Source organism: Muntiacus reevesi, chromosome 13 (assembly GCF_963930625.1).
Source record: "Muntiacus reevesi chromosome 13, mMunRee1.1, whole genome shotgun sequence".
NCBI classification, from domain to species: domain Eukaryota; kingdom Metazoa; phylum Chordata; class Mammalia; order Artiodactyla; family Cervidae; genus Muntiacus; species Muntiacus reevesi.
The window spans coordinates 6418401-6441828 of NC_089261.1; the positions used below are offsets into that span (position 1 = coordinate 6418401).

General features: G+C 49.4%; 1 protein-coding gene across 2 annotated transcripts in view; it reads left to right on the forward strand.

Moving 5' to 3' along the window:
- The window catches only part of PITPNB (phosphatidylinositol transfer protein beta), a 58173-nt gene extending 53634 nt beyond the window's left edge, over positions 1-4539 (forward strand). Inside the window, exons 11-12 of one of the 2 annotated variants that reach the window (XM_065904251.1) lie at positions 1279-1364; positions 2537-4539. In XM_065904251.1, coding sequence (XP_065760323.1) covers positions 1279-1326 — 48 coding nt within the window. In that variant the 3' untranslated portion in view covers positions 1327-1364; positions 2537-4539. The remainder of the gene's footprint in view (positions 1-1278; positions 1365-2536) is intronic. The other variant, XM_065904250.1, reaches the window with a different exon arrangement.
- Positions 4540-23428: the final 18889 nt, after the last annotated feature.

The following is a 23428-nucleotide window of genomic DNA, read 5'->3' on the forward strand; positions in this document are numbered from 1 at the left end:
TTGGGAACTGCACTTGAAAAGAAGGTGTAAGACAGACAGCTAGTTACACAGAAACCCAGCTTATCAGAAAGCATCATGATTGTACCCATGTGGCCTAAACTGACAAATTCCCTCATAAAGTTGGTAGAAATCTGTCCTTGGTTCAGGGTTGGGAGTCCATGGCAGTTTCTTTGTTGAAGTATCTCAGAAATACTTCAGGTCAGAATTCAGGGTCAAGTGCTGGTCATCTTGGTGTTAAATCCCACATAGGCTATTTTGCTCGAGGTCACCGGGGATGCTTTATCCCGTGTCACGTCGCTGCTGCTCTGAGTCCTGACGGCTGGTTTGCGGGCGTCTCAGTCTGGGCGGCAGCATGCCTGCAGCGCCTACCCAGAGCGCTTAACATCTCCACGTCCTCTGCACCACGGAGGCATCTCCGCTTTCCTTGAGGTTTTTTATGTGTTGTAATTCTCTTAATTCTCAAATATTTTAAGAATTGGATTTCTTTCAAATGGGTTTTGGCCCTGGAGAGAAGGCATAGCATCTCGAGAGGTCAGGCATGAGAGGAATGCCCATGCCTGTAATCCCACAGAAACACTGAGATTAGGCCCAGCAACTGAAGGAATACTTAGGGCAGCCTTACGCTTGTTCTTACCTGGCCCTGCAGGGGAGGGTGGTGGGAGGGGTTGAGCTTCAGAAATGCGTTCCTTTCCGTCCACCCTTTTCCTGATTTCCTCATCAAGCTGCCTGTAGGCCGACGCGAATGTCTGTCCTTTGCGAGCATCCTTGTGTTCCTGTTTCTTCTCCCCGCGTTGTCCCTGTGCGCTCTCGTCCTTCTTTCGCCTCCCGCTCTTTAATTAGCTTCCCGTGAAGAACTCCTCTGGGGGACACTGGTCTCAGAAGCCAGAGGTGGCCACACCGCATGGCTTCCTCTCTGGTCAAGGACTGTGAAAAAGTGAACCAGACCATCAGGGCATTTTCTCACACTGTGTTGGTGAGCAGTTCACTCACCCTGGTGATCTTTGATAATTTCACTTCATCAGTCTGCAGGCTTTTGTTTCCTGTTTTCCAGAAGAGATATTAACATATTTTTTTTGTGCTGTGTAAGAAAAGCCTTTTGCAAGATTTTCTTTAGGTCAGGGTAACTGGAATGGCCTCAGAACTTCATTCTAACGAGGTTATACGCTTATAAACAGGCAGCGGCCACTTCACAGTCTCTTCAAGGTCTTTGTCTCCCTTTGGTTACTAACCCAATGTAGAGTCTGATTTCAGCAGCTCATGATTTTATTTTACGTTTAGATGCGTAAGAAGGGTTCCGTCCGAGGCACGTCGGCTGCTGATGTCTAAATGAGTCCCCTGTAGGGTCAGAGACAATATCAAACTGTGTAAGTGAAGACCTGGGTAAAAAGAATGTTTAAAAACCAATACCTTTTTGGTAATGGGTAGTTAACTTGCTGAATTGAGACAGTGTGTTAAATGTGGTTTAATTTTTAGAATTTAAGAGAATTTAATATATTTCAGACATTGACAGTGAACACGAGTTGTTATTGTATAAGAATTTCATCTGTGGAGCAGGTTGAATTTAGTAATCCCAATTTAGTTCATAGTGTTGCACGTTAGAATCCAGCTGCCAAGTACACTCACTCATCATGCAGCTAATTTCCCATTGATAGCCAGTTCATTGACCTTTTTCTCACCGGGACCTTTTGTGGTTAATAAGGAAACATGTAAAAGCATTTAAAATCAAAGATCCTTCATCCCATGCCATAAGAGCCAATCTCAGTAACTCACCTGAGTTGAGATTTTTTCTTAACACCAGGAAGTCCTCCCTCATGCTGACTCTTCGGGTATCTTTACATTTAGCTGTAATATGTGTAAATACACTGCTTTTCACTTCCAATGTGAAATATTTGTATGGTGTTACTTCATTCACACACATGTACATGCCCAGAAAAGAGATTTTCTTATAGGGGAGAAAAAGAGAGCATCAGAATCTAGCCCACATGTTGAGACCAGGATGGGTAAACAAAAACAGGCAGTCTACTGCTGCCACTTGTTAATACTGAACTGTGGTGGTTATTGCGGAAACGGCAAGATGCAACAGTTCTCTCACCTGCTGTTCCTTTGCCGCCCCCTGACATGTACTGCCTGCTCTTCAGTTACTGAGCAAGTGGTGTTCAGTCCTGAAGTAAAGTAGTACCAATAAGAATGGATGAACTCCACTAGGGCTCCTCCAAAAGCCCTTTTCTTACAATTCAGTGTTCACTTAAAAATTTTTTTTAATTTATTGTTACTTTCATTAAGTTTTCCTGCATTTCTGTGATTTATTTCTGCTTCTAATTTATTTTCGCTCTGATGAAACAAAATACGCTCTTAGTAAGACCTGAGTCAAGAGATTAAATGTTAAAAACGCAGCAGTTGGTGTCCACTGTCTGCCAGAAGTTTTGCCACACTGGGGATCTTTCCCCTAGAGAATGTTTGCCACAAGCTGTGGTCTAACGTGTTTTGTGTGTCTTTGAATTTTAACACATTGCACTGTCTTTTGCTTTTCTTACAGTTACGTAATCAAGGTCAAGTAAGGGGAACCAGTGCAGCCAGTGATGAGTGAAGAAGAATCTGACCGTGTCTTGCAGTGTTGACGTTTCCCAGACGTGTGCTTGTGGTTCTGTGCCCACAGGCACAGGTCCCAACTGCGTGTGTATATATGTTTGTGTGTGTCAGTCTGTAGCTGTATATAAAACGCATGTAGAGCTACAGATCCCAGTACACACACTTGTGTATATATGTACATACAAACATACTGAAGGGATTAGTACAATTTCTCCAAAGTACTGTACCTATCTTCAGCAAGAATGCAAAAGAAAATATTTTCAATATATATACCTGGAACAGATTTTAATAATTATCAGAGTAATACCATTAATGGATGAATTGACTGCAATGTAATACTAGCTGGTATGTTTCGTAAATGTCAAGTTGTGGACCAAGATATATATATATATATACACACATATATATATATAGCCTTTTATTACTTTTTTCTTCTTTTAAATCAGTCTCTTATAAACTTTAATTTTAGTCCCATAATCAACAGAATCCCACAGGAAAATTTATTAAAAATCTTTTGGTATTCCAAGGAATCTGGAACAAAACTCTGAATGTATTTAAAATCATTTTTTCTGCATTTTCATTATCATACAGCCAAATTGAACAATATCTATTAGTAAAGAGAGCTACAGGCCAGTTTTTACTTGTTTGCCCCTGAGGTAAAGATCCTTTTAAAAAGAATTCCATTTTTTATTGAATTTTTGTATTTTAAATTTCAAGTATTTTTCTACATCAAGTCTAGGAAAAATGGAAATGACGGTCTGTGATTTATTAAAAAGAACACTGTATAACTTTTCAGGCTTCTGTCAGGCAAAGACAGAAATTGATGAAGAAATGAATAGGATTGTAGGCCGTTAAGAAAAACTGGAAGTACAGCGCTTCCATGGCGTCTTGTTTCTAAAATGACTGTTTTCTGAAATTACAGCTTGGAAACTATGCAAATGATCTAGATTCCTCACAAGTTAACACGGTAGAACATAGATAGTGATGCTGTTTTGCTCTTTTCGGGTTGAAATATATACTTGGGCGGGGGAGACGTTGCATCTGAGATGGGAAGAGATTCAGAGGCAGCGTGAGGCCTGTCTGCACACGGTTAGGCGGCCCAGCCGGCGGCCAGCGCAGCTGCACCCGCACCCGCTGGGGTGTGCTCTCCTGGGACGTCATCGGAACACACCCTGAACACGCATCTGGAAAGCGCAGCCTAGAGGCTGCTGGCCTCCTTTTGTCCTCTTTCTTTTTTCCTTTTCTTTCAAGAACAATAGCTAGGTAAGATTTTTATCATCTTTCTCTGTCCAAGTCTAGTTCTTCACCTGTCAGTCCTGGGAGCTCAAATAGAATGTTGTTGTTGAAGCCTTGGGGCCCCAGCCATCTTCTTTAACCTCCCACCCCTCCTGCCCCATGCCAGGCCCCATTTGTAATCTGATTGGCTGACAGCCCCGCCCTCCCTGCTCCCTGGTTTCCTGCGGAAGCCCTGTGTCCCCACTGAAGTGGTCGCAGTGGCCTGGACACGGCCGTCCAGGGTTACTCCCGCGTGGTAACACTTGGTTCCCCTCGGCTGCAGACCCCTCACCACACGCATCCTCTGTGTACTCAGGATCAGAACCGACGTCTACTCTGGGCACTGCTGTAAGATAGGTTTTGTCAAGAGCATAATCATTGTCTGCAAAGTGTCTGATGCCAGGAAGATTATTGCTAATCTGGTGAAGTAAAGAGTCTCACCTTCTTTTAATGAACTTCACTCTCACTGGCGTCTGCAGCATCATTTGGGAGCTTGGGCGCACGTGGAAATGATGGCCCGGCGCATGGATTTTAATGTTTTTCTAACAACTGTGGAAATCTGAGGGAATGTGTGGTGAATGTAAAATATCTAGTTTACTTGGCAGTCTCTTGTGTAAATTACAGTAAAACAAAGTAAATGAAATTTAAACAAAAAATAAATTTGATCACAAAATGCCACTTGTGCTTGAGTGGTTGTTCTCCTGATGCCATGCCTGGTTCAGAACACTGTGAACCACCTCTCTGCTATTTTTTAAAGAATTCTGTGGTGGTCAGCACTATCACTTTGGGGGAAAAAAATTTTTTTATTGACTTTATTGTAAACCTCTGTTCTTGAGGTATGTCTATGCCACCTTAAGTTGTTACATTTGATTTCTTAAGTAATTTTGTCTCTAAAAGCTGAACAGTAAAGAAGGATTATATATTATTCTGAGGTTTTCTAAAAATTTATTTTTAAAGGGGAAAAGTATGGAAAACCCATAGTGTTTTTTTTTTTTGAAAACCCATAGTATTTTTTAAAGTAGTCAGTAAGGATTTTGCCATTAGATTCTGCCCATTTCAAGACCATGGCTTTTTGGTTTGGGGCCTGGTTTCACACCTAACTTTTCTCGTGGTGCTGGGTTAACATTCTAGAGCAGTTCAACCTTCAGAGAGGTGGCCAACTATCTAGATGGAGTTAATGTATTTCCAAGGTGTTCTTGTGTGTGTTTTCCGAGGTGATCTCAGTGTTTTACCTCAGAGGTGATGTTTGCATTCGCATGGACCGCCTGTCATCCGTGGGTTCAGCAGTGCGTGCGCTTCCACGGCGGGCACGTGGGTCTCCTGGAGGTGCCACAGTGAGCAGCCGTGCAGAGTGCACTGTGGGAGACCGGCGTGTGAACAGGTGGACGACAGCTCCGTCTGCTAAGTTGCCATCTGACAGTAGAGAGTTGGTGAGAGACACCTTAGATGTCATCCACATCACACATGTGAGAAAGCGAATGTCCAGGCTGAAGGCAGCTAGGTAGCGGGGGTCCTGGGAGCCCCCTCCTGACCCCTCACCAATCCCGGACTCCTTGTGTGTGTGTGGGGCCGTGGGGCCCAGCTGTGGTGTGTGCAGTTAGCCAAGGCGCCGTGTCCTCCAGCACGTGGTGGTCCCCTTCAGTGTGGTTTCTCTCCTGCTGCACCCGTTTGCCAGCCCGCCTCCCGGCTTTTGGTGAATCACAGCTAAGATCACATGTGGACCTGCGCTCTTGTGCTCAGTCATGCCCAGCTCTGCGGCCCATGGAATGAAGCCCACCAGGCCCCTCTGTCTAAGGAGTTTTACAGCTAAAAAATGCTGCAGTGGGTTGCCATTTCCTCCTCCAGGGGATCTTCCTGACCCAGGGATGAAATGCGCATCTGCTGTGTCTCATGCATTAACAGGCAGCTTCTTTACCACTGAACCACCTGGGAAGCCCGTGAACCTGACACCTGGCTTTTAAAACTCACTTTCCTCTCTCCTTTTCAACTCATTAAGCAATAAAGCTTCACAGGCCAGCCCAACCTACCTCTCAGGTCTTGTCTCTGAGGGAGTAAAAGACAATCTATTAATGGCTGTTTTGTCCATTTCTCCTCCGCAATCAAGTTGACAAGGGGTTGGCATAGAATTCCCTATTCCTGACCACGTGGAGGGAGAATGTTCTGACTGTTCTTAGACTCAGACCTAATACCATTGAGAGCCACTGGATGTAAGGAGATAAAGAGTTGAGTGGGTCCAAAATTGATTTTTTCAAGTTGCCCTCATTGTCAGTTTTAGAGTTGGGGCCTTTGCACGACTGGAGGGAGGGAGGGAAGGTGCTTGAAGGCAGGTTAAAGGTTGTCCTGCTGACACTGGAGCATCTACAAGGCATGCTTCCTAGGAACCTGCCAGGGCCACTTGGCATTGGAAATGTTAAGCAACCACGATCTCTTCAAAACCAGTTCTTAAGCCAGATTGGACTAGGGAAAGGAGAAAACTTTGGAGTGTTCTGTTACACTTGGGCTAGTGGTTTAAAGCAGTTCAGCACATGCAAATCAAAAGTTCTCAATCTTGGCTCCACTAAGAATCACAGGGGAACCTTTAAAAATATTAGTTGCCCACCAGCTGCTTTTCTACTGCTTGTGTTGAGTGTGCCCTGTTTTCAAACGACAGGGGAAAAGCTTAGAGAATTTCCAGTCTCCTCCTGAAAGACGGTCAAGAAGACCACCTTCTCTCTAAGTCATCAGACTCCTGCCGGTTCTTCAAAGCCCAGTGCCCACTGTCCACATAGCCTTTGTTTGCCTAGCATGACTGCCAGTGGTTCATTCCCCTCACTCGGCTCCTACAGGCTCTGCTGCCTCGGTTAATAATGCTCATTGCTTGTCATCTTTCATGTGTCCGTGTGTTTCGCTTCCCACGTGAGCTCGGGAACTCCTCCCGGGCAGGAGTCACAGTGGTACCCCAGAACTGCCTCTCCTGGTGGAACGTCTGACTGAAGCTACTCCTGCCCACAACAGACTCCTGCCTGTGCTGTGCAGGGCCGCTTCTGAATCCTGGGGCTAGAGGGGAGGGGAGCATAACCCAAAAAAATCCATAAGATCAAATTTCTGCTCTGAGAATCAGATCCTGACTGCCAGCCGCAGCAGGAGGTAGCGCTTCTGGTAGCTCAGCGTACAAAGTACGAGGAGAGGACAGACGAGGGAGCTCCAGGTCCGTGTTTCTTTCTCGCATTCCAGATGCCAACAGGAGTTTTGGTGGACTCTTCAGGAATCTAACACCAAACTCGAAGTCTTTTCCTCCTCCCATCACTTAACTGCATGACTGGCTGTGCTGCCCAAGCCAGAAATCTTAGTTGATCACTGAGTCTTAAAAGTGTCCCCAAGTGCTTGTGAAATCCTGCTCCTCTTGAGGTATCCTGGTGCAAGCTGTGCTCCCGTGAGCCAGCCTCTCATCTGGGGCAGGGGGTCTGGAAACACAGTAAATGTTTTTGGCTTTACAGACCACATGATCAATCTCTCACAGCTATTCAACTCTCCCCTTGCAAGGCAAAAAGGGCCACAGACAATAGGTAAAGTAAGCATGTCTGTTCCGATAAAACTTTATTTACAGAAACAGGCAGTGGGCCAGATTTGGCTGTTGAGGCCATAGGTGCCAAGTGCTGGACTACATCTTGTAAAGCCTTAATGAGGCTCTGCCAGAGGTGACTTTCTAGAATGTCTCCTGATGGTGCCGCACCCTTGCCTGAACACCTGCATGGCTCCCAGGGGCCCCAGGGACCCCAGTAACCAAGGCCTGTGAGCAGTGAGGGCCTCAATCTCCTGTTTGTAAAGTGGAGCCAGCGATGCTCGTCCACCTTATGGCCACTGGATGTGTGAAGGGACTGGGTACTGTCTCTAGAAAGGCCCCAGCCTTAGGAAGACAGTCGCTGCTGTTTGCCATCTGATTGCCAACCCAGAGTCGGACACGCACCGAACAGAAGTTGAAGGGAAGAGCTGTGCTAACAAAATCTGTTGACATAAAATACAAGATAATCCCAGGTAGCTAAACTCTTCCCGACTGGCATTATTTTACATTGTTGTCTGTCTGTTGTCCAGGAAATACCATCTGTAACTGTTAAACCAAAATGCTATTCTCGTGGGAAAGCTCACAGATGCCCTATACATTTTCCATAATTAAAATGTGGCTCCTTCCATAGATGCCATTGCTAACCTGAGCTTGGCCCCCATGGCTCCTGACCGGGCACGGTGAGGCTAGGCCTGGAAAAGCAGCCTGGAGTTTCCCCGAGTCAGTGGCACTCCACCTTTGGTCGAATCTGTTTACTCTTTGGGTTTCTGAGAAGCGGTAAAGCGCCGTGCCAAGTCTACGCCTCGTGGATCACTTATATATTCTGACACCACCTGCTCATCAGTTGATAGCAGAATTGCCTTGCACTGGAGACTGAGGGGGCTTCATGAAGTGGAACGGAGGCGTGGCTTACAGTGTTTATGTATGTGCTAAACAAAAGCCTCGCCTCTGGGCATCCCGTTGCAGACCGGCTCCCTGCAGCCCCGATACTGATGGCTGGTGTGCTCTCTCAGAGCCACCTCCCTTTTCCCGTGGCCCCGGAAGCCCTGAGACCACTCAGCCTGCTGAGAAGGGCTGTCGGTGCGTCCCATCCATGCTGCTCTAGCTATCGCTCCAGAAAGACCCTCCCCGAGAGGCGCTCTGTAGGGTGTGGCTCCTCTCAAGGAAGGGTGGAGAGAGGCTTAGGGTCGGGCGGGAACAGTCGTCCATTCATGCAGACCAGAGGACGGCAGATCCTTCTACAAAGGGTCACCTGGTGTTTCATAAATATCCGGGGCTTTGTGAGCCATGCAGTCTCTGCCACAGCTACTCATTCTGTCTTTGTAGCTCAAAAGCAGCCTCCGATGTTGTGCAGATGAATGGGTGTGGCTGGGTTCCAATAAAACTTTATTTGCACAAACAGGTGGTGGGCTGGGATCTTGTCCTAGGGCCACAGTTTGCCAATCTCTAGATTCTTGCCCCACCCCCCAGACCCCCCACTAAAACAGTCAACATTTAATAGTGTCTGTCAGGCATTGTTCTAAGCACAGCATGTAAATGGCCTCCTCTAATCTTCACTACCACTGACTCAGTGGTAAAGAATCCGCCTGCAATGCAGGAGACGTGGGTTCGATCCCTAGGTTGGGAAGATCCCCTGGAGAGGGAAATGGCAACCCACTCCAGTATGCTTACCTGGGAAATCGTATGGACAGAGAAGCCTGGAAGGCTACAGTGCATGGGGTCTCAAAAGAGTCGGCCACAACTTAGCGACTTAACAGCAACCACCCTATGAAGTAGGTGCTGTTATCACCCCCTTTCACAGATGAGGACATTGAGGCCCAGTAAGTGTAATGCTGCTAGGTATTATTACGGAAAGCGGTGGAGCCAGGGATCTCACCCAGGGGCCACTCCCGAGTCACCCGTGTGTCTCCCTGTTTGAGAGCTGCAAGGTCCCACGCCTGTGGCATATACTAAGGGCTGACATAAGGGGCAGCCACAATGATAATTCTGAGGACACTCTTATGTTCTCAAACACCACTCAGGAGCAAACTTCCATGACCAATTCTTTCCAGCGCTCAGAGCCAAGAAAGCAGCTCTTCCTAAACAGAGCTCGGTTTCCCGCTCAGTCTAGGTGTCAGGAAACTCCCATGTGGCATTTTATGTCCAAACTGAGGCCACCTCTCTAGACAGGCCTTCTAGCATCACTCCACCCACACCCACCCGGTCCCCCTTGCCACCCCGCCTACTTGAGCTTTGTGACGGTGCTGTGACATTTGAGGGCCTGTGCCCACGCCTCCTGCGTGGAATTCCCCTCAAACTCCTTGCGGGAAAGGTTTAGTGATGATTCTGACATAGGTAGAAACACAACGTCTGCCCGTCAAGGTGAGAAGTCAGGAGAAGTGCAGTCTTCAGCTGCGGGTAATCTTAAGGCCTGTGGCCCCCTGGAGGGGGAGGCCACCAGGGTGGTTTTGTCAGCGTGGGGGAATTTGGGGTAGTTTCTTTTCCTCCGAGAACTGTCCTCAGTATCTCGCTTTACAGAAGACGACTCTTACTTAAACTATCTCTGTGAGACTCGGGACCTTGTGGGTACTTCCCCATGTGCACGCCCAGCCGTGCCTTCTCTCACTGTGGGTAGGAATTTTCGCTTCGGCATCTGGTGGCCCATGAGATCACCCCTTTCCCTAGGCGTGTGCCAGAAAGCCATTGGTGGGGGGATTTCAGGATTCCTCCCGGCCCCTTCCAACCCAACAGGCTCAGATTTTCCACTTGTGCGACTGAGGTCAGCGCCTGCATTCCGGCTGGCGAGCTCCCCACACATGCAAGCTCCAGGCCTCAGGCAGGGGCTTCTCAGACTCACCCTGGAATTCAGCCCCCCTCCTTGGCCCTCTCCCTCCTCCTCGCCGCCCTGGATCCTGGGGTTCAGGGCGGGGCGGGGCGGGGGGGCTCCGTCAGAGACTGGGGACAGCCTGGCCCAGCCTTGGCTCTGGGCCACCAGGCTGAGATGCAGGCCCTGCGTTTGCTCAGGCCCGAGAGTGTGGACGAGTCATCTGGCCGGGCGAGGAACACTGGGGTTACTGGTGCTTGCAAAGAGCTCTGTTCCTGTCCTTGTCAGTCCGTCCACCAGAGAATGTGGAGGTTGTCAACCATGACCAGTGCCATCAGATTTACTAATGGTCACTGCTGCTATCTCTCTAGACGTGGGGGCTTTGGCGTTCGCCGCCTGCATTCCAAGCCTGACACATCCACTTACTGAGCAACAGGCCAACAAGTACGTCTCGGCCCCCCGAACCTCAGTCTTGCCAGTGAAGGCTGGGGTGATCATACCAACATGGGACGTGGCCGGGAGACATGAATGTGTAAGCAATGCGTGGAGACCTCTACAGCACTGGATTCGCCCTAGGGTTGGTTGACTCATCAGCTAGGGGGATCAGCCATCCTGGTTTGTCCGGGTAGAGGGGTTTCCTGGGAGGCTGGACTTTGGGTTCTAAAACCAAGACAGTCCCGAGCAAACTACGACAGTTGGTTACCTTATTCCCAGCCCCAAATATCAACATTTTTGAAGCTAAAAGCTTTCATTTAAAAGCAAATACAAAAGCTGAACCCAGATTGTATAGGAAACAGACCACCTTGCCTTGCAGCCTCGTGTGCCCCTAGACTGACTGCCTCTCTCGCTCCAGCCCAGGGACCTAGGACTGCTTTCCTCAGGCGGGATGACCCATCTCAGAGGGAGCGAATCCCTTCCCCACCCTCTGCTCTAGCTCACGGGTCCACCCTACCACCACCTGGGAGGGAAGAGGAAGTCCTCACACTTTCCACAAATCAACAAGGTGACCTCGGCTGACAAGAGGCAGAGCTTCCTGCGGCCAGGGCCTCTCCCCAAGCAGGTGGGTCAGGTCATTCCTTCCGTCTTTGCTTCCAGGACAGAAGCCGACCTCCTCATTCTGTACTGGACCAGCACGCTCTACATCTTCACCCTCACCTCCAAGCTCCAGTCACATGCACCTTTTTCCAGATTCTGAGACCTAAGCCCTGGGGTGCCCGCCAGGTCTGGAGCCCCTCCCTTCCCTGTTGATCCTCCAACCTCAGCCCGGCGGGGGACGGGGGCCCGACCTCCCAGATGCCTCCCCTGACCTCCCGACAAGGCCAACATCCCTAACAGTGTGCTGCCGTCTCCGCCAAGCTGGGAGCTCTGTAAACGCAGGGACAAGGAGCTCTGGCGGCGTTGGCCACCGAGAGCTCAGGGCCTTCCCACTGTCTGCCACGGAGTCATCCACGTGCCACAGATCTGTTTGGAATGCATGGAGTCGAGAAGCCCCGGGTTTAACCCCTGCCCTCTCACGCCTTTCCCACACGGCTGCAGACAGGCTCTCTCTCGACCACTACCTGTTAACCCTTTCCCTTTGCCCTGCCAGCAGCCTGGCCGAGGCCACGTCCCAGTTTAAGAGTTACCCCACCTTGCTCCCCTCCCCTACTTCACAAGGAAATATTTCTGTTTTATGACTAACTCTGCTCCTCATTTCTCTCGCGTTATCTTAATGAATTAACTGGGTCCCCATCGTTCCCCGGGGCCCCCCACGGTTTATGAGCTGTACAACAATATCTGCGATCTTAGTCAACCCACACAGTTGTTGTGCTGGTTCCTATTACAGTAATTGGCATAAACTTTATTCTTTTGCAGAGAGATTTTTTTTTTGGCCCACTGAGACTGCATAACCATCTGCCATAAATTGAGACTAGTACGGCTTATTTTGGTGAATGCAAAATTGGATCCCATTCTTTACTCTGTGGCTTGATTCAACTTCCAGATGGTTAATCCACATGAAGTAATAGGAATGCACCACAGCTCTGCTTAGCTGAAGATGGAGACGTAATATTTATTTGCTGATGTGGAGGCCTCCGAACGCTGCCCTGTCGGGATGTCGGTATAAAACGCAGCGGCACAAAAATGTCAACTTGTCCACAGGAGCAACAGCGTTCCTCTGAGTTGCCATGGGGGATCCCCGATGTCATTTTTTTTTCTTCCTGGTCTGCCCTTGACCTAATCTCAAGAGGTTTAGTTCTCTCCTGGGCTGTTTCTTATCAGCTATGTCTGCCCATGGAGCCGGCTTCGCATCTGCTTTGACTTTAGTGCCTGTGACATTTTCATTAATACTTCTTCAAGGTTGAGCCTTGATTCCAAATATCCTGCAGCTCACAGAAGCTGAAGCTCAGCTGTGCCTGGCTGGGGGGCTGCTGGGAAAACTGGCCCGGTGGCATCAACAAGCTCAGATATCTCCACCCAGGTAGGGTAATCGATCCACTTTCATTGTTATTTCTCCCCCACCGTAGCTTGCCACACTGGGGGATGGGATGCTCAAATCTAGGTCAGCAGACTGGGGGTCTTAACCCTCAACTGTGCTTCTAGTCCCAGGAGTCTTGACTGCCCTGTCTGCCAGGATTACACATCCCCACCAGCCAACCCAGGTGGCTCAATGGTAAAAGAACCCACCTTCCAAGGCAGGGGATGTGGGTTCCATGCCTAGGTCGGGAAGATCCCCTGGAGAAGGAAAAGGCTAGCCACACAAGTGTTCTTGCCTGGGAAATCCCATGGACAGAGGAGCCTGGTGGGTTATAGTCCATGGGGTTGCAAAGAGTTGGACATGACTTAGCAACTAAACAACAACAACCAGCGAACTTTGCCCTTGCAAACTCGCTCTGGACTTTACAGCCTGGCCATGTTCCCCACCCCATCCCAGGGAAAACTGGAAACCTTCAAATATCCTGGGGAAGACTGGGGCTCAGGGCCTCCTCTCTGCACCTGCCCAGGTCCCTGGGAGCCACCTGAATTTGAACCACTGGAGGATCATGTCAAAAATGCAGACTTCTGGACTGAGGGAGACAGACTATCCCAGTCTGCTCAGAATGATCCTAGTTTTAGCACAGAAAGTCCCATGTCCTAGACTTTCCACGTCACCCTACTTGGGCCCCACCTCAGACCCCAGAAGAACTACCGCTGAGGACTCAGGCCAAGGGATCTAATTTTGATGATTTCCCTTGTGGTGATGGAGCACTTGAACTGGGGAACCACAAGTACACTCAGGGCCCACGTTCCCTCACTTTGCCTGAGTGTAGCACACGATGCCCTTATCACTTCCTTGTGTAGACTGTCTGCTTCACTCAGTGTGAGTTCCTCAAGGGAAGGGCTCATCCCAGTTTGCTTTTGCCTTCAGTTCCCAGACCTCTGTCTGGCCCACAGTTGACACTCAGACCCAGTGAAGAAATAACTGGATGCAAGCAAATATCCATGGTAGGGAAAGTGACCCAGACCTGTTTCCCACATACTCTTCCAAAGTTCTGGGGTGGATTCGATTAGAAATTAGATCAAGGAAATTCTAGAAGGGCAGGAATTGGATCTAGGATATTTTGTTAAGGGAGTGAAAACCTTGAATGTTCCAAGATGGAACAAATAAGGAATTAGATCTAAGAAATTCTAAAATGGAATGGACTGGAACCATGAACATCCTAAGACAGAATTGCTTTCTTCCTTAATCATCACGGGAGCTTCTGCAGGCAGAAAGAACAAGAGGCCAGATGCCTTGTACCTGATTATCGAAGCCTAGCATCCCTTAGTGCTTTCAAATGTTTAAAATCTGCAGCTCCTCAAATAATCACAGCTGTGCATGAAGACGGACTCTTCCCTAACTTGCGTGTGAGGTCTCCAGGCCGGATGATGGGGACTAGGGAGCCCAGGAAGTGGGCTGAGCTGAGGGGAAGGAGTGGGAGCCAGCATCTGGCCCTGGCAGGATCCCAGCATCAGGATCCTTCACGACTCACCCTGGGCATAGCTCAGCCAGGTGATGACTCTCCTCTTCTCCAGGTATGGCTTTGAAGTAGGTGCAAACACAAAGGATTATTTGTATGGGTTTTATGCATCTGTGAAAACACTGAGGTTGACCCAAGGTCCTGGTCCCAAACCCTGTTCATGATAATCCCACTGGTAAGAAGAAGTGCATGCCAGAAGCAGAGTCCTCAAAAGCAAAAGGGGAGTCCAGGGATCATCTGAACAGGCGTCAGGCCCGCTGGATTCAGTGGCAGTCAGCATGGTTGTCCAAGTGGATAAAGCAAAGCCCAGTGAGAGGCTGTGGTGGAGGGAGCTGAGGACACAGCCGAGCAGGTGATGTGCCTTCCCATCCCGCCCCCAACCCTCCCAACACCCCCTACACCCCCACCGACTGAGTCACGTGCACCTCTCCCACCCCACAGCCCTACACAGGTTCCAATGGGCTCCGCCTTGAACTCAGGTCTAAAATTTGGCCCTTCTCACCACACCTGCCTCAACAAACCAAACCCAGCCCAGCCACCGTCCTCTCCCTGGACTGTTGCTCAAGACCTTCCTAACTGGCCCCTTTCTCCTCCCACAGAGAAGCCAGAGTGGCTCTCTTAAGCGACACACCGTATCAGCCCTTCTCTGCTCCAAGTCCTCCCGAGTGACTGAGAGTGACTTGCTGGGCCCACCTGTGCCAACCCCTTCCCGCTCGCCTCTCCTGGACTCCACACTCCAGCCAAGCCAGCCTCCCGCAGGCCGGCTCTCCAACATGTCGGCTGCTGCCCTCCGGGGCCTCCGCTCCTGCTGCCTGGGACACGGCCCCCAGAGCCCCTCCCGGCTCCCTCTCCTGCCTCCCTCAGATGCCCTCACATGCCCCCTCCCCACTCTAGGAGGCCTTCTCAAGCCACTTTACCTGAAACAGCCCCGCCCCGAGCAGCCCCCACCGCAGCTCGGCGCCCATCGGAGCCCCCACCACCACCTGCACCGTGTGTCGCGTGTGTGCCCACCGCTCGTCTCTTCCCACTGGACGAGAAGATCCATGAGAGCTCGTTTCCCGAGGCCCTCCTGCCCGGAACCTGTGTGGGCTGTACTAGGTGCTCAGTAAGCACGTGCAAGTGACTCACCCAGCGTTTCTCCCGCGCTACAAGAGGCTGGTGAACCACATGGTAGATGCAAAGATCACAGTATAACTGAACAGGGCTGTCCAAATGCAATGATGGCCATTAGCGTCACTCCACCCCAGAGCGGCGATTCTAGAGCATTCTTTGTAATTGGAGTACAATTAAGCATATGGCAGTGTTTCCACCACGCCATAGATCTGATTCGGAGCCTCCCCGACATGGGCTCTGGTTTCTTTCTTTTCCCTGTAACAACAAACCTGGATGCAGCATCGGGCGGGCCCCCGGTCTGGGTCACAGGGGAATACCAAGGAATGAGCTTCATGCTAACAAGATTTAATCCTGAGACGTTGGGCTATATATCCAGTGGCGATTTCCTGGATTTTGCAGCCAACATAAATAACAGAGAGAGGATTCCCGCTGCGTGACGTGAGGTTCGTCCTACCGGTCTGGGCCAGGATGGACTGCTGTTGATGGACGAGGCAGGGCCTCCTGATGGAATCCGTGGAGTTGCACCCCACTGGCCCCCCCTCCACCTCCACCCCTCTATCAGATCACTCTGCAAAGCATCCTCAGGGTGAGGGGGCCAACAGCAGAGATGAAAATTAAGACACGTATTTGGCACCCAGTCCAGCCGAGCAGTGAAATCCCTTGTCTCTGTACAAATCATGAATTTTCCAATTGGACCTCGTGCTTCCTGGGGGTGAGGTCTGTACTATGTAGGCAGCCAGCTTATGTAAACTTGGAAGTCATTCGTGGCACCTCATTTTCATAAAAGGAAATGAAGTGTGTGGTAGGGTAGGGTTAGAGATAACTTACATTGTGGGGAAATGGAATGGATAAAATAAGGGATGTTCATAAAATAGAGTAGTATACAGTAGCTAAAAGGAGTGAGCAAGGATGAACCTTTGAAAATTTACACCAATGAAGAAAAGAAAATTGCAAATGAGCCACAGAGGATGACATCACTTACATTCATTTAAAAAACCAGTAACCCTGGGGGACTTCCCTGGTGGTCCAGTGGTTAGGACTCGGTGCTTCCAAAGCAGGAGGGCATGGGTGCGATCCCTGGTTGGGGAACTAGAATCCCACCTGCCAAGTGGTATCATGGCCACAAAATTTTAAAAAATAATAAATTAAAATCACCTACCCAAGGCAATGTTTTTAAAGGGATGGCAGGTGTCCTGGAAGGCTGAAATGACCTTAAATACATAATGCCCATGTCTGTGGTAGCAAGGAGTGGAACAGATTGGCAGGGGAGGGTCTGTCTGGACAGATGCTGACACTGAGCTGCTCACAGATGAGTGTCCTTGAAGGAATCAGTTCATCCCTGTCATCCGCTGATTAAAGGCAAGTTAGTCAGGCTCCCAGCATCTCCCAGCCTGGGCCTGGGTCCCAGAGCCTCGGTCTGCCTGCTCAGTGGGTCTTCTTTTAATGCCTGTTCAATTCATGGGACTCCAGCCTTCATGAAACTGACATAGCTAGGGGCACTTTCTCCTTTATCGAATCCTGAGTGTGAAAATCCATGTTGAGTGCCTTCTCCTCTCCCTGTGAGGATCTACAGATCCCTTCATATGTAGACCTGTAGGGAACATCGGCACATCTGCTCATTCTTGCTGTTGTTTCTGTACTGTTCTCCGCTCCGCTCGTTCCACTACAGGAGTCTGATTCAGCCATATCATCCCTTCCTTGGAGGCCTTCTTGTCTCTTCCAAGACCAAAGTTCTCTTTGTTTCTTTTTTCTTTTTTTCCTTTTTCTTCTCTTTTATTCAACCCACTTGTCTTTTTTTTTCTTAATTATCATTATTGGAGGATAGTTACTTTACAATATTGGGTTGGCTTCTGCCATACATCAACATGAATCAGCCGTAGGCATACATGTGTCCCCTCCTTCTTGAACCTCTCTCCCACCTCCCACCCCATCCCCTCGCCCCCCAGGCTGTCACAGAGCACCGGGTTTAAGCTCCCTGAGTCACAGAGCAATTTCCCATTGGCTACCCATTGTACACAAGGCGAAGTGTATGTCTCAATGCTCCTCTCCCAATTTGTTTCACCCTCTCCTTCCCCAACTGTGTCCACAAGTCTGGTCTGTGTCTGTGTCTCCACTCCTGCCCTGCAAATAGGCTCAGTGGTACCATTCTTCTGATTCCATATATATAAAGAAGTTGTGGTACATATATACAATGGAATATTACTCAACCATAAGAGGAATGCAATTGAGTCAGTTCTAATGAGGTGGATAAACCCAGAGCCTGTTATACAGAAAGAAGTAAGTCAAAAAGAGAAAAATGAATATCATATATCAACTGACTCGCCTTGAAGAACTTCTTTGTGCCATGAACTCTTCTGAGTGGGATTTTATTTATTTATTTTTTTGAGTGGGATTTTTAGATGTCAATGCAAGATAGTTTCTCTTCTCAGAAGGAATTAAAATTCAGTATCTCTCCTTTCCCAGGCAGACTGACAAGCAAGGCCGGGGTGGAGAAACAGGGATGCCCAAAGAAAGAGTGCTGAGCAGGAACGTCTATGAACGCCACCAACCACGGGGCATGCAGGCTGAGGAGGGCGGGAGGAAAGGAGACGGAAGGGGAATTGGGTTTATGAGGAATGGTGGAAGGCCCTGTAAGCCCACAGTCCATTTCAGAGAGAGAGGATCTCTCACCTGCCTGCAGCCCTTGGGGATCCAGTAATGCAAGTTTGGGGGAAGGGGGGCCTCAGTGGGGAGTCCATACAGGTTGAGACAATTAGGGGGATAGTTGGGGCTGAGTCATCTTGGCAGAGGCAGGGAGGAGGGTGTTGGGGGTGGGTGGGTGGGGCCCCCATCAGCATAATTGCTCCCGACTTCTGCTTCTCTTTGACATGGCAGTAAAATAAGTTAATCCATGGCTCAAAAAAGGGTTGAGTCTCCTCTTGCAACATGTCATTAACAGCAAAAATCTGCCTGAACCTGACACCAGAATGACCCGGTGAGGACCCTGTCCCAGGGCAAGGAGCAGGGAACATGGGGAGAAAAACAGGCAAATCATATCCCCACCCCAAGCCTCATAGCCTCAGTCTGGGCAACAGGAATTATACTGTATTCCATCAATTCTAAAAAAGTAATTTTTTTCCCTCTTGCATTTTAATATCTCTAAAATTGGGATGTGGTGTCTTAGGTTTGATGACATACTGTGATAAGAAGAGAAAAACACAAGAATCACTACTGTTCAGGGAATGCTTACTCCATGCCACGAATTGTGCTGCTGGAGAAAACTCTATAGAGAGTCCCTTGGACAGCAAGGAGATCAAACCAGTCAATCCTAAAGGAAATAATTTCTGAATATTCATTGGAAGGACTGATGCTGAAACTGAAGCTCCAATACTTTGGCCACCTCATACAAGAGCCAGCTCATTAGGGAAAAAAAAAAAAAAAAAAAACCCGATGCTGGGAAGCATTGAGGGCAGCAGGAGAAGGGGGCAACAGAGGATGAGATGGTTGGATGGCTTCACCAACTCAATGCAGATGAGTTTGAGCAAATTCCAGGAGATGGTGAAGGACAGGGAAGCCTACCATACTGCAGTTCATGGGGTCACATAGAGGTGGACACAACTTAGGGACTGAACACCACCACTCCACAAAAGGCACCATTTCTAGGAACTTTGCAGTTTAATCCTCTCAACAACGTGCTGAAACAAATACTGATTCCACGCCCTTTCTGTGGAAGGAAAGACGTGATTATTCCCTGGACACTGTCTGTGCTCCCGTCACACTGACCTTTTTGGGTCCCTCCACAGGCCCTCTTCGTATGCTGTGTCTGCTGCACTGTTCTGGGACACTGTTCTTCCCTTTCTTTGTTACCGACCGCAGCCTCCAGCCCCCAACCCGTGTGGCGCTTCCCCGGGGAAGCCCTCTGTGACTCCCACGTTCTCAGGGCATCATATACCCCTCCTTTTTCTGTTCGGACTCTATAGCTTCCTGCACTATTGAATGCCTCCTCCTTATTTTGTCCATAAGCTCCATGAGGGCAGGAGCTGTGCCTTTTTTTTTTCCTGCCCATGGCACCTTCTGTTCCTCCAGGCACAGATTCTGGCATAGGGTCAACACTTCATAAATATCTGCAGAGGAGCTTGTGTCTAAAGAAAACCCCTGAACGAGTGACTCAGAAGCAAAGTATGTGGGGTTGGGGTAGGGGAGGAGAGAGATCTGTGCTTGTTTGCCTGGGCTGGAGGACAGGGGCATGTTCCAGGCCAGACTGGCTGCCTTCGTGCCCCTTGTCTGTGAAACAGGGAGAAGACATGCACCTTAATGCGGTCTCAGGGAGAGTAAAGAAGCTGACATGAGAGCCGGGCCCAGCACGGCCAGTTCAGCGGTCACAAGTCACTTCTTCCACTTGCCTCCGAAGAAGGGGCTTTTGACCCTACAGTGTGTGAGGTCCTAGGAGTCTGTGGAGCCTGGAACTGGAAAACTTGGGGATGTGCCGCGTGTATGAGGCCGTCACCTACTGCGAAGTCGTAGTTGCTGGGTTACATTTAATTGCGCCCTAAAGAGCAGATGGCCACACCGGGGGCTCTGACACATTGCTCTGTTTGCCCGACTGGCAGCGCCGCCCCAGTGGGCACAGGGGCCTTTGTGCCGAGATTCATGCAAAAGTCAGGCTGTAGCCATGAGGGTATTTTTCAGGCAATTCTAATCTGTTGTGGGGACTTCTTTGGCTCTGGCTCCCTTTTGGTCTGCAGTGGGGAACTTGAGACCGAGTCTTAGTGGAGACAGCCAGAGGCGCAGGGATGGTCGAGGAGGAGGAGAGAAGGCCTTGGAGGCAAGGGTTTTGTCTTCAGCTCCCAAGAGCTGAAGGCCTGGGTGGGGAGGCAGACAGGATTATAGAGGGACTCAAGTCAGCTGCCTGGCTCCTCTCAGCAGCCACCACCTGCAAACAGTGTCACCTCCATGAGCCTCAGTTTCCTCATCTCTAAAATGGGAGTAATAGCATCTATAGGATGAGGGGGTACAATTGGAAAGAAACTTTAAATAAACAACCCAAGGTGCTGCCATTCTGATCACCCCCTTCAGTCCACGTTCCCACTCCGTCTTGTCTGCATACACTTGGCTTATGTGGCTGCAGGCATAGCGTGCATTTTGCTTTTCCTAACCTTCTGTTAGATCACAATTCTCCACATTTTTACATGCTTCTTGTGGATTACTTTTTTTTTTTTTTTGCCACACTGCACACCATGTGGGATCTTAGTTCCCCAACCGAGGATCAAATCCATGCCGCCTGCAGTGGAAACACAGAGTCCTAACCACTGAACGGCAAGGGGAATTCCCATGGTTTACATTTCTAATGGTTGCTAAATTGGCCATTATGGGTGTGTCTCAGGAGTAACTAAAGCACACATGCTCAAAGTCACATAATGTACGCACAAATACACACACACATGCTCACACTCACACAATTTCTGTCAACTGTGAGGTGTTCAGACTGCTCCTACATTTCCACCATGGTAGACAACATTTTCATATGGATAATTTGTTTTTGCCATTTTTAAATTATCTCCTGAAGATGAATTTCAAACTGGGAGATCCCTGGGCCTAACTCTGTTACTTTGCCATTTTGGAGAAGGGGTACATTAAGGATGGCACTTCCAGCAGGGCTGTTCAACACAGGGGCAGACCACACTGGTGGCAGTGAGCCTCCAGTGCCTGGAGGTGTGCAGGACAACTGGGGCAGTTATTCGCTATCTGACAACTATCTGTCAGGCGTCATGGTGTGTCAGGCCTGTGTTAGTTGCTGAGGACACGGGTGACATGGTCTCTGCCTTCCTGGAGGCAGAGGGAAAGGAGACAGAAAGGTAAAGGACAGTGACCTCACAGCATGCACTCTGTGGGGCTGCTCAAGGCTGTTTGCTCCCCTTCTCATGCTGCGAAGACCCCACTCCAGGCAACCACAGCTCTGCATGTGGGAATGAATTGTGCCTGGGCGGCAGGTCACTGTGCTATCACATGCTTCATGGACCCCAGCTCCATGACCTGCAGCCCTTTCTTCATGCCTCTGACATGAAGTGATTTGTCCTGGGGGCTTCTAGGCCCCACTCAATGCCTACCTCTGGACCAGAGATTTCTTGAGGACTCCTTTTAATCTGTGCCTGCAGAATTACTGGCTATTGAGACAGGGCTTGCAGGAGGGCAGCCTCTAGAGATGCTGCTTCAACTTCTGAGAGTCCGTGGGCAGCTTCTCTAGGCTGTTTCCAAGGAGCATGCACAACTTCCATCCTACAGGAGCCACAAGGCGACCTGCTGGCCTTAATGGTTGTCCGAACGAAGTCTAGAGCCCGTGGGTTGCTGGGTGACCTTCTGCCACCCACTTCACCTCTCTGTTTCCACTTCAGGAAAGGGGCATGGTAATACAGGGAGTTTCAGCTCAAGGCTGGGCTACTTCATTCCCTCCCTACAAGGTCCATTCTTGGTTCTGAACACCAGATAGGGCAAACTCGATCACAAGAGTTGTAAAATTACGGGTGTATCAGGGAAGGCCTGAGAACGAGCAGTCAGACCCATGAGAACACAAGCTGGATGAGTATTTACCATATATACCACTCCTCCCTATTCATCCCTGAATACCTGATACCTCTGCCAGGAATGGATACGCTACATAAATTGGGAGCTACTGTCCACCTATTGGGAGACAAACTGGAGACTGGTGCCCCTAGACAGAGGGCACGGATGACAATGTTAACAGCTGAGAACAAACCTCCCTGGACAGAGCAAGTTGATCTCCCTGGAGTAAGTCCCCAGGGTGGGACAAGCTGCAGCAACCAGGCCCGTGATCATCCATCTAAAACCTGGATGTATGTGGCCCAGCAGAAAACAGCTCCCTCTCTGATGGGCAATGCCCCATCATACAGGGCCCAACTGACCCTGTTAAGCCTCACTGGAAAAGTGAAAGTGTTAGTTGTTCAGTCATATCTGACTCTGTGACCCCATGGGCTATAGCCCGCCAGGCTCCTCTGTCTAGGCAAGGGACACTGGAGTGGTAACCATTCCCTTCTGCAGGGGAGCTTCCAGACCCAGGGATTGAATTCCAGTCTTCGGCATTGCAGGTATAGATTCTTTACCATCTGAACCACCATTAGACCCTATTAGACCAGGTCAATCAGCCTGAAATACCCCCAGTCTCCTTGTAAAGAAACTTAGTGGAGGGACTCCGTTGGCAGCCTAGCGGTTAAAACTCTGAGCTTCTATTGCAGGGGGTGTGGGTTCGATCCCTGGCTGGGGAACTAAGATCTTGCATGCTACATGGCACAACCAAAACAGAAATAAATAATACCCAGGAGGGAATACCGGATGGCACAGGACCACAGGACAGCCAGCGAAGCCACCGAGGGCACATGTCCACTGGTCTCTAATCCGTATGCCTCACTGGCCACTCTACTGGCCACCAGGACCTGCTATTCTGTATTACATTTAAAAGATGCCTCCTTCTGTATTTCGTTAGCTCCAAAGTCACAAGACATTTCTGCTTTCCAGTGGCAGGGCCCAAACACACAACAAAAACAATAATACTGCTGGACTGTCCTGTCCTGAGGGTTCAAAAATCCCCCCATCATCTTTGGGGAAACTTTAGCTAAAGACCTAAAAGATCTCCTTCTGGAGGAGGAAACCCTCCTCCAACATGTTAGATGACATTCAGATTTCCAGCTGTAACCACCCTGAGACACCAAGCTGATAAAGGATATAAGGTGTCCAAGGAAGAGGCTCAGATGTCACAAACTAGGGTGACCTAGGTACGTTTCATTCTCACAGAAGGTCAGAGCAGCCTTCCCCCAGTAAGGAAAGAAGCTACTTGCAGTCTTGCCCCTTCTAGAATTGGAAGACAGCTTTGGGGTGTTTCCTGGGGATGGCTGGATTTTGCCACATCTGGTTCCCTAACTATGATCTAATACCTGGGCCTCTATATGAAACGGTGAAAGGAAAGGATGACGATCCTTTTGAATGAAATTCAGAATGGGAAGGGGCCTTTCAAGAGTCGAAGAAGCAATTACTTCAGGCCCTCACCCTGGCCCTCCCAGATTTAGCTAAACCCTTGACCTTTATGTTCATGAGAGAAGGGGGATCACCCTTGAGGTATGTGCTCAAAAACTGGGATCC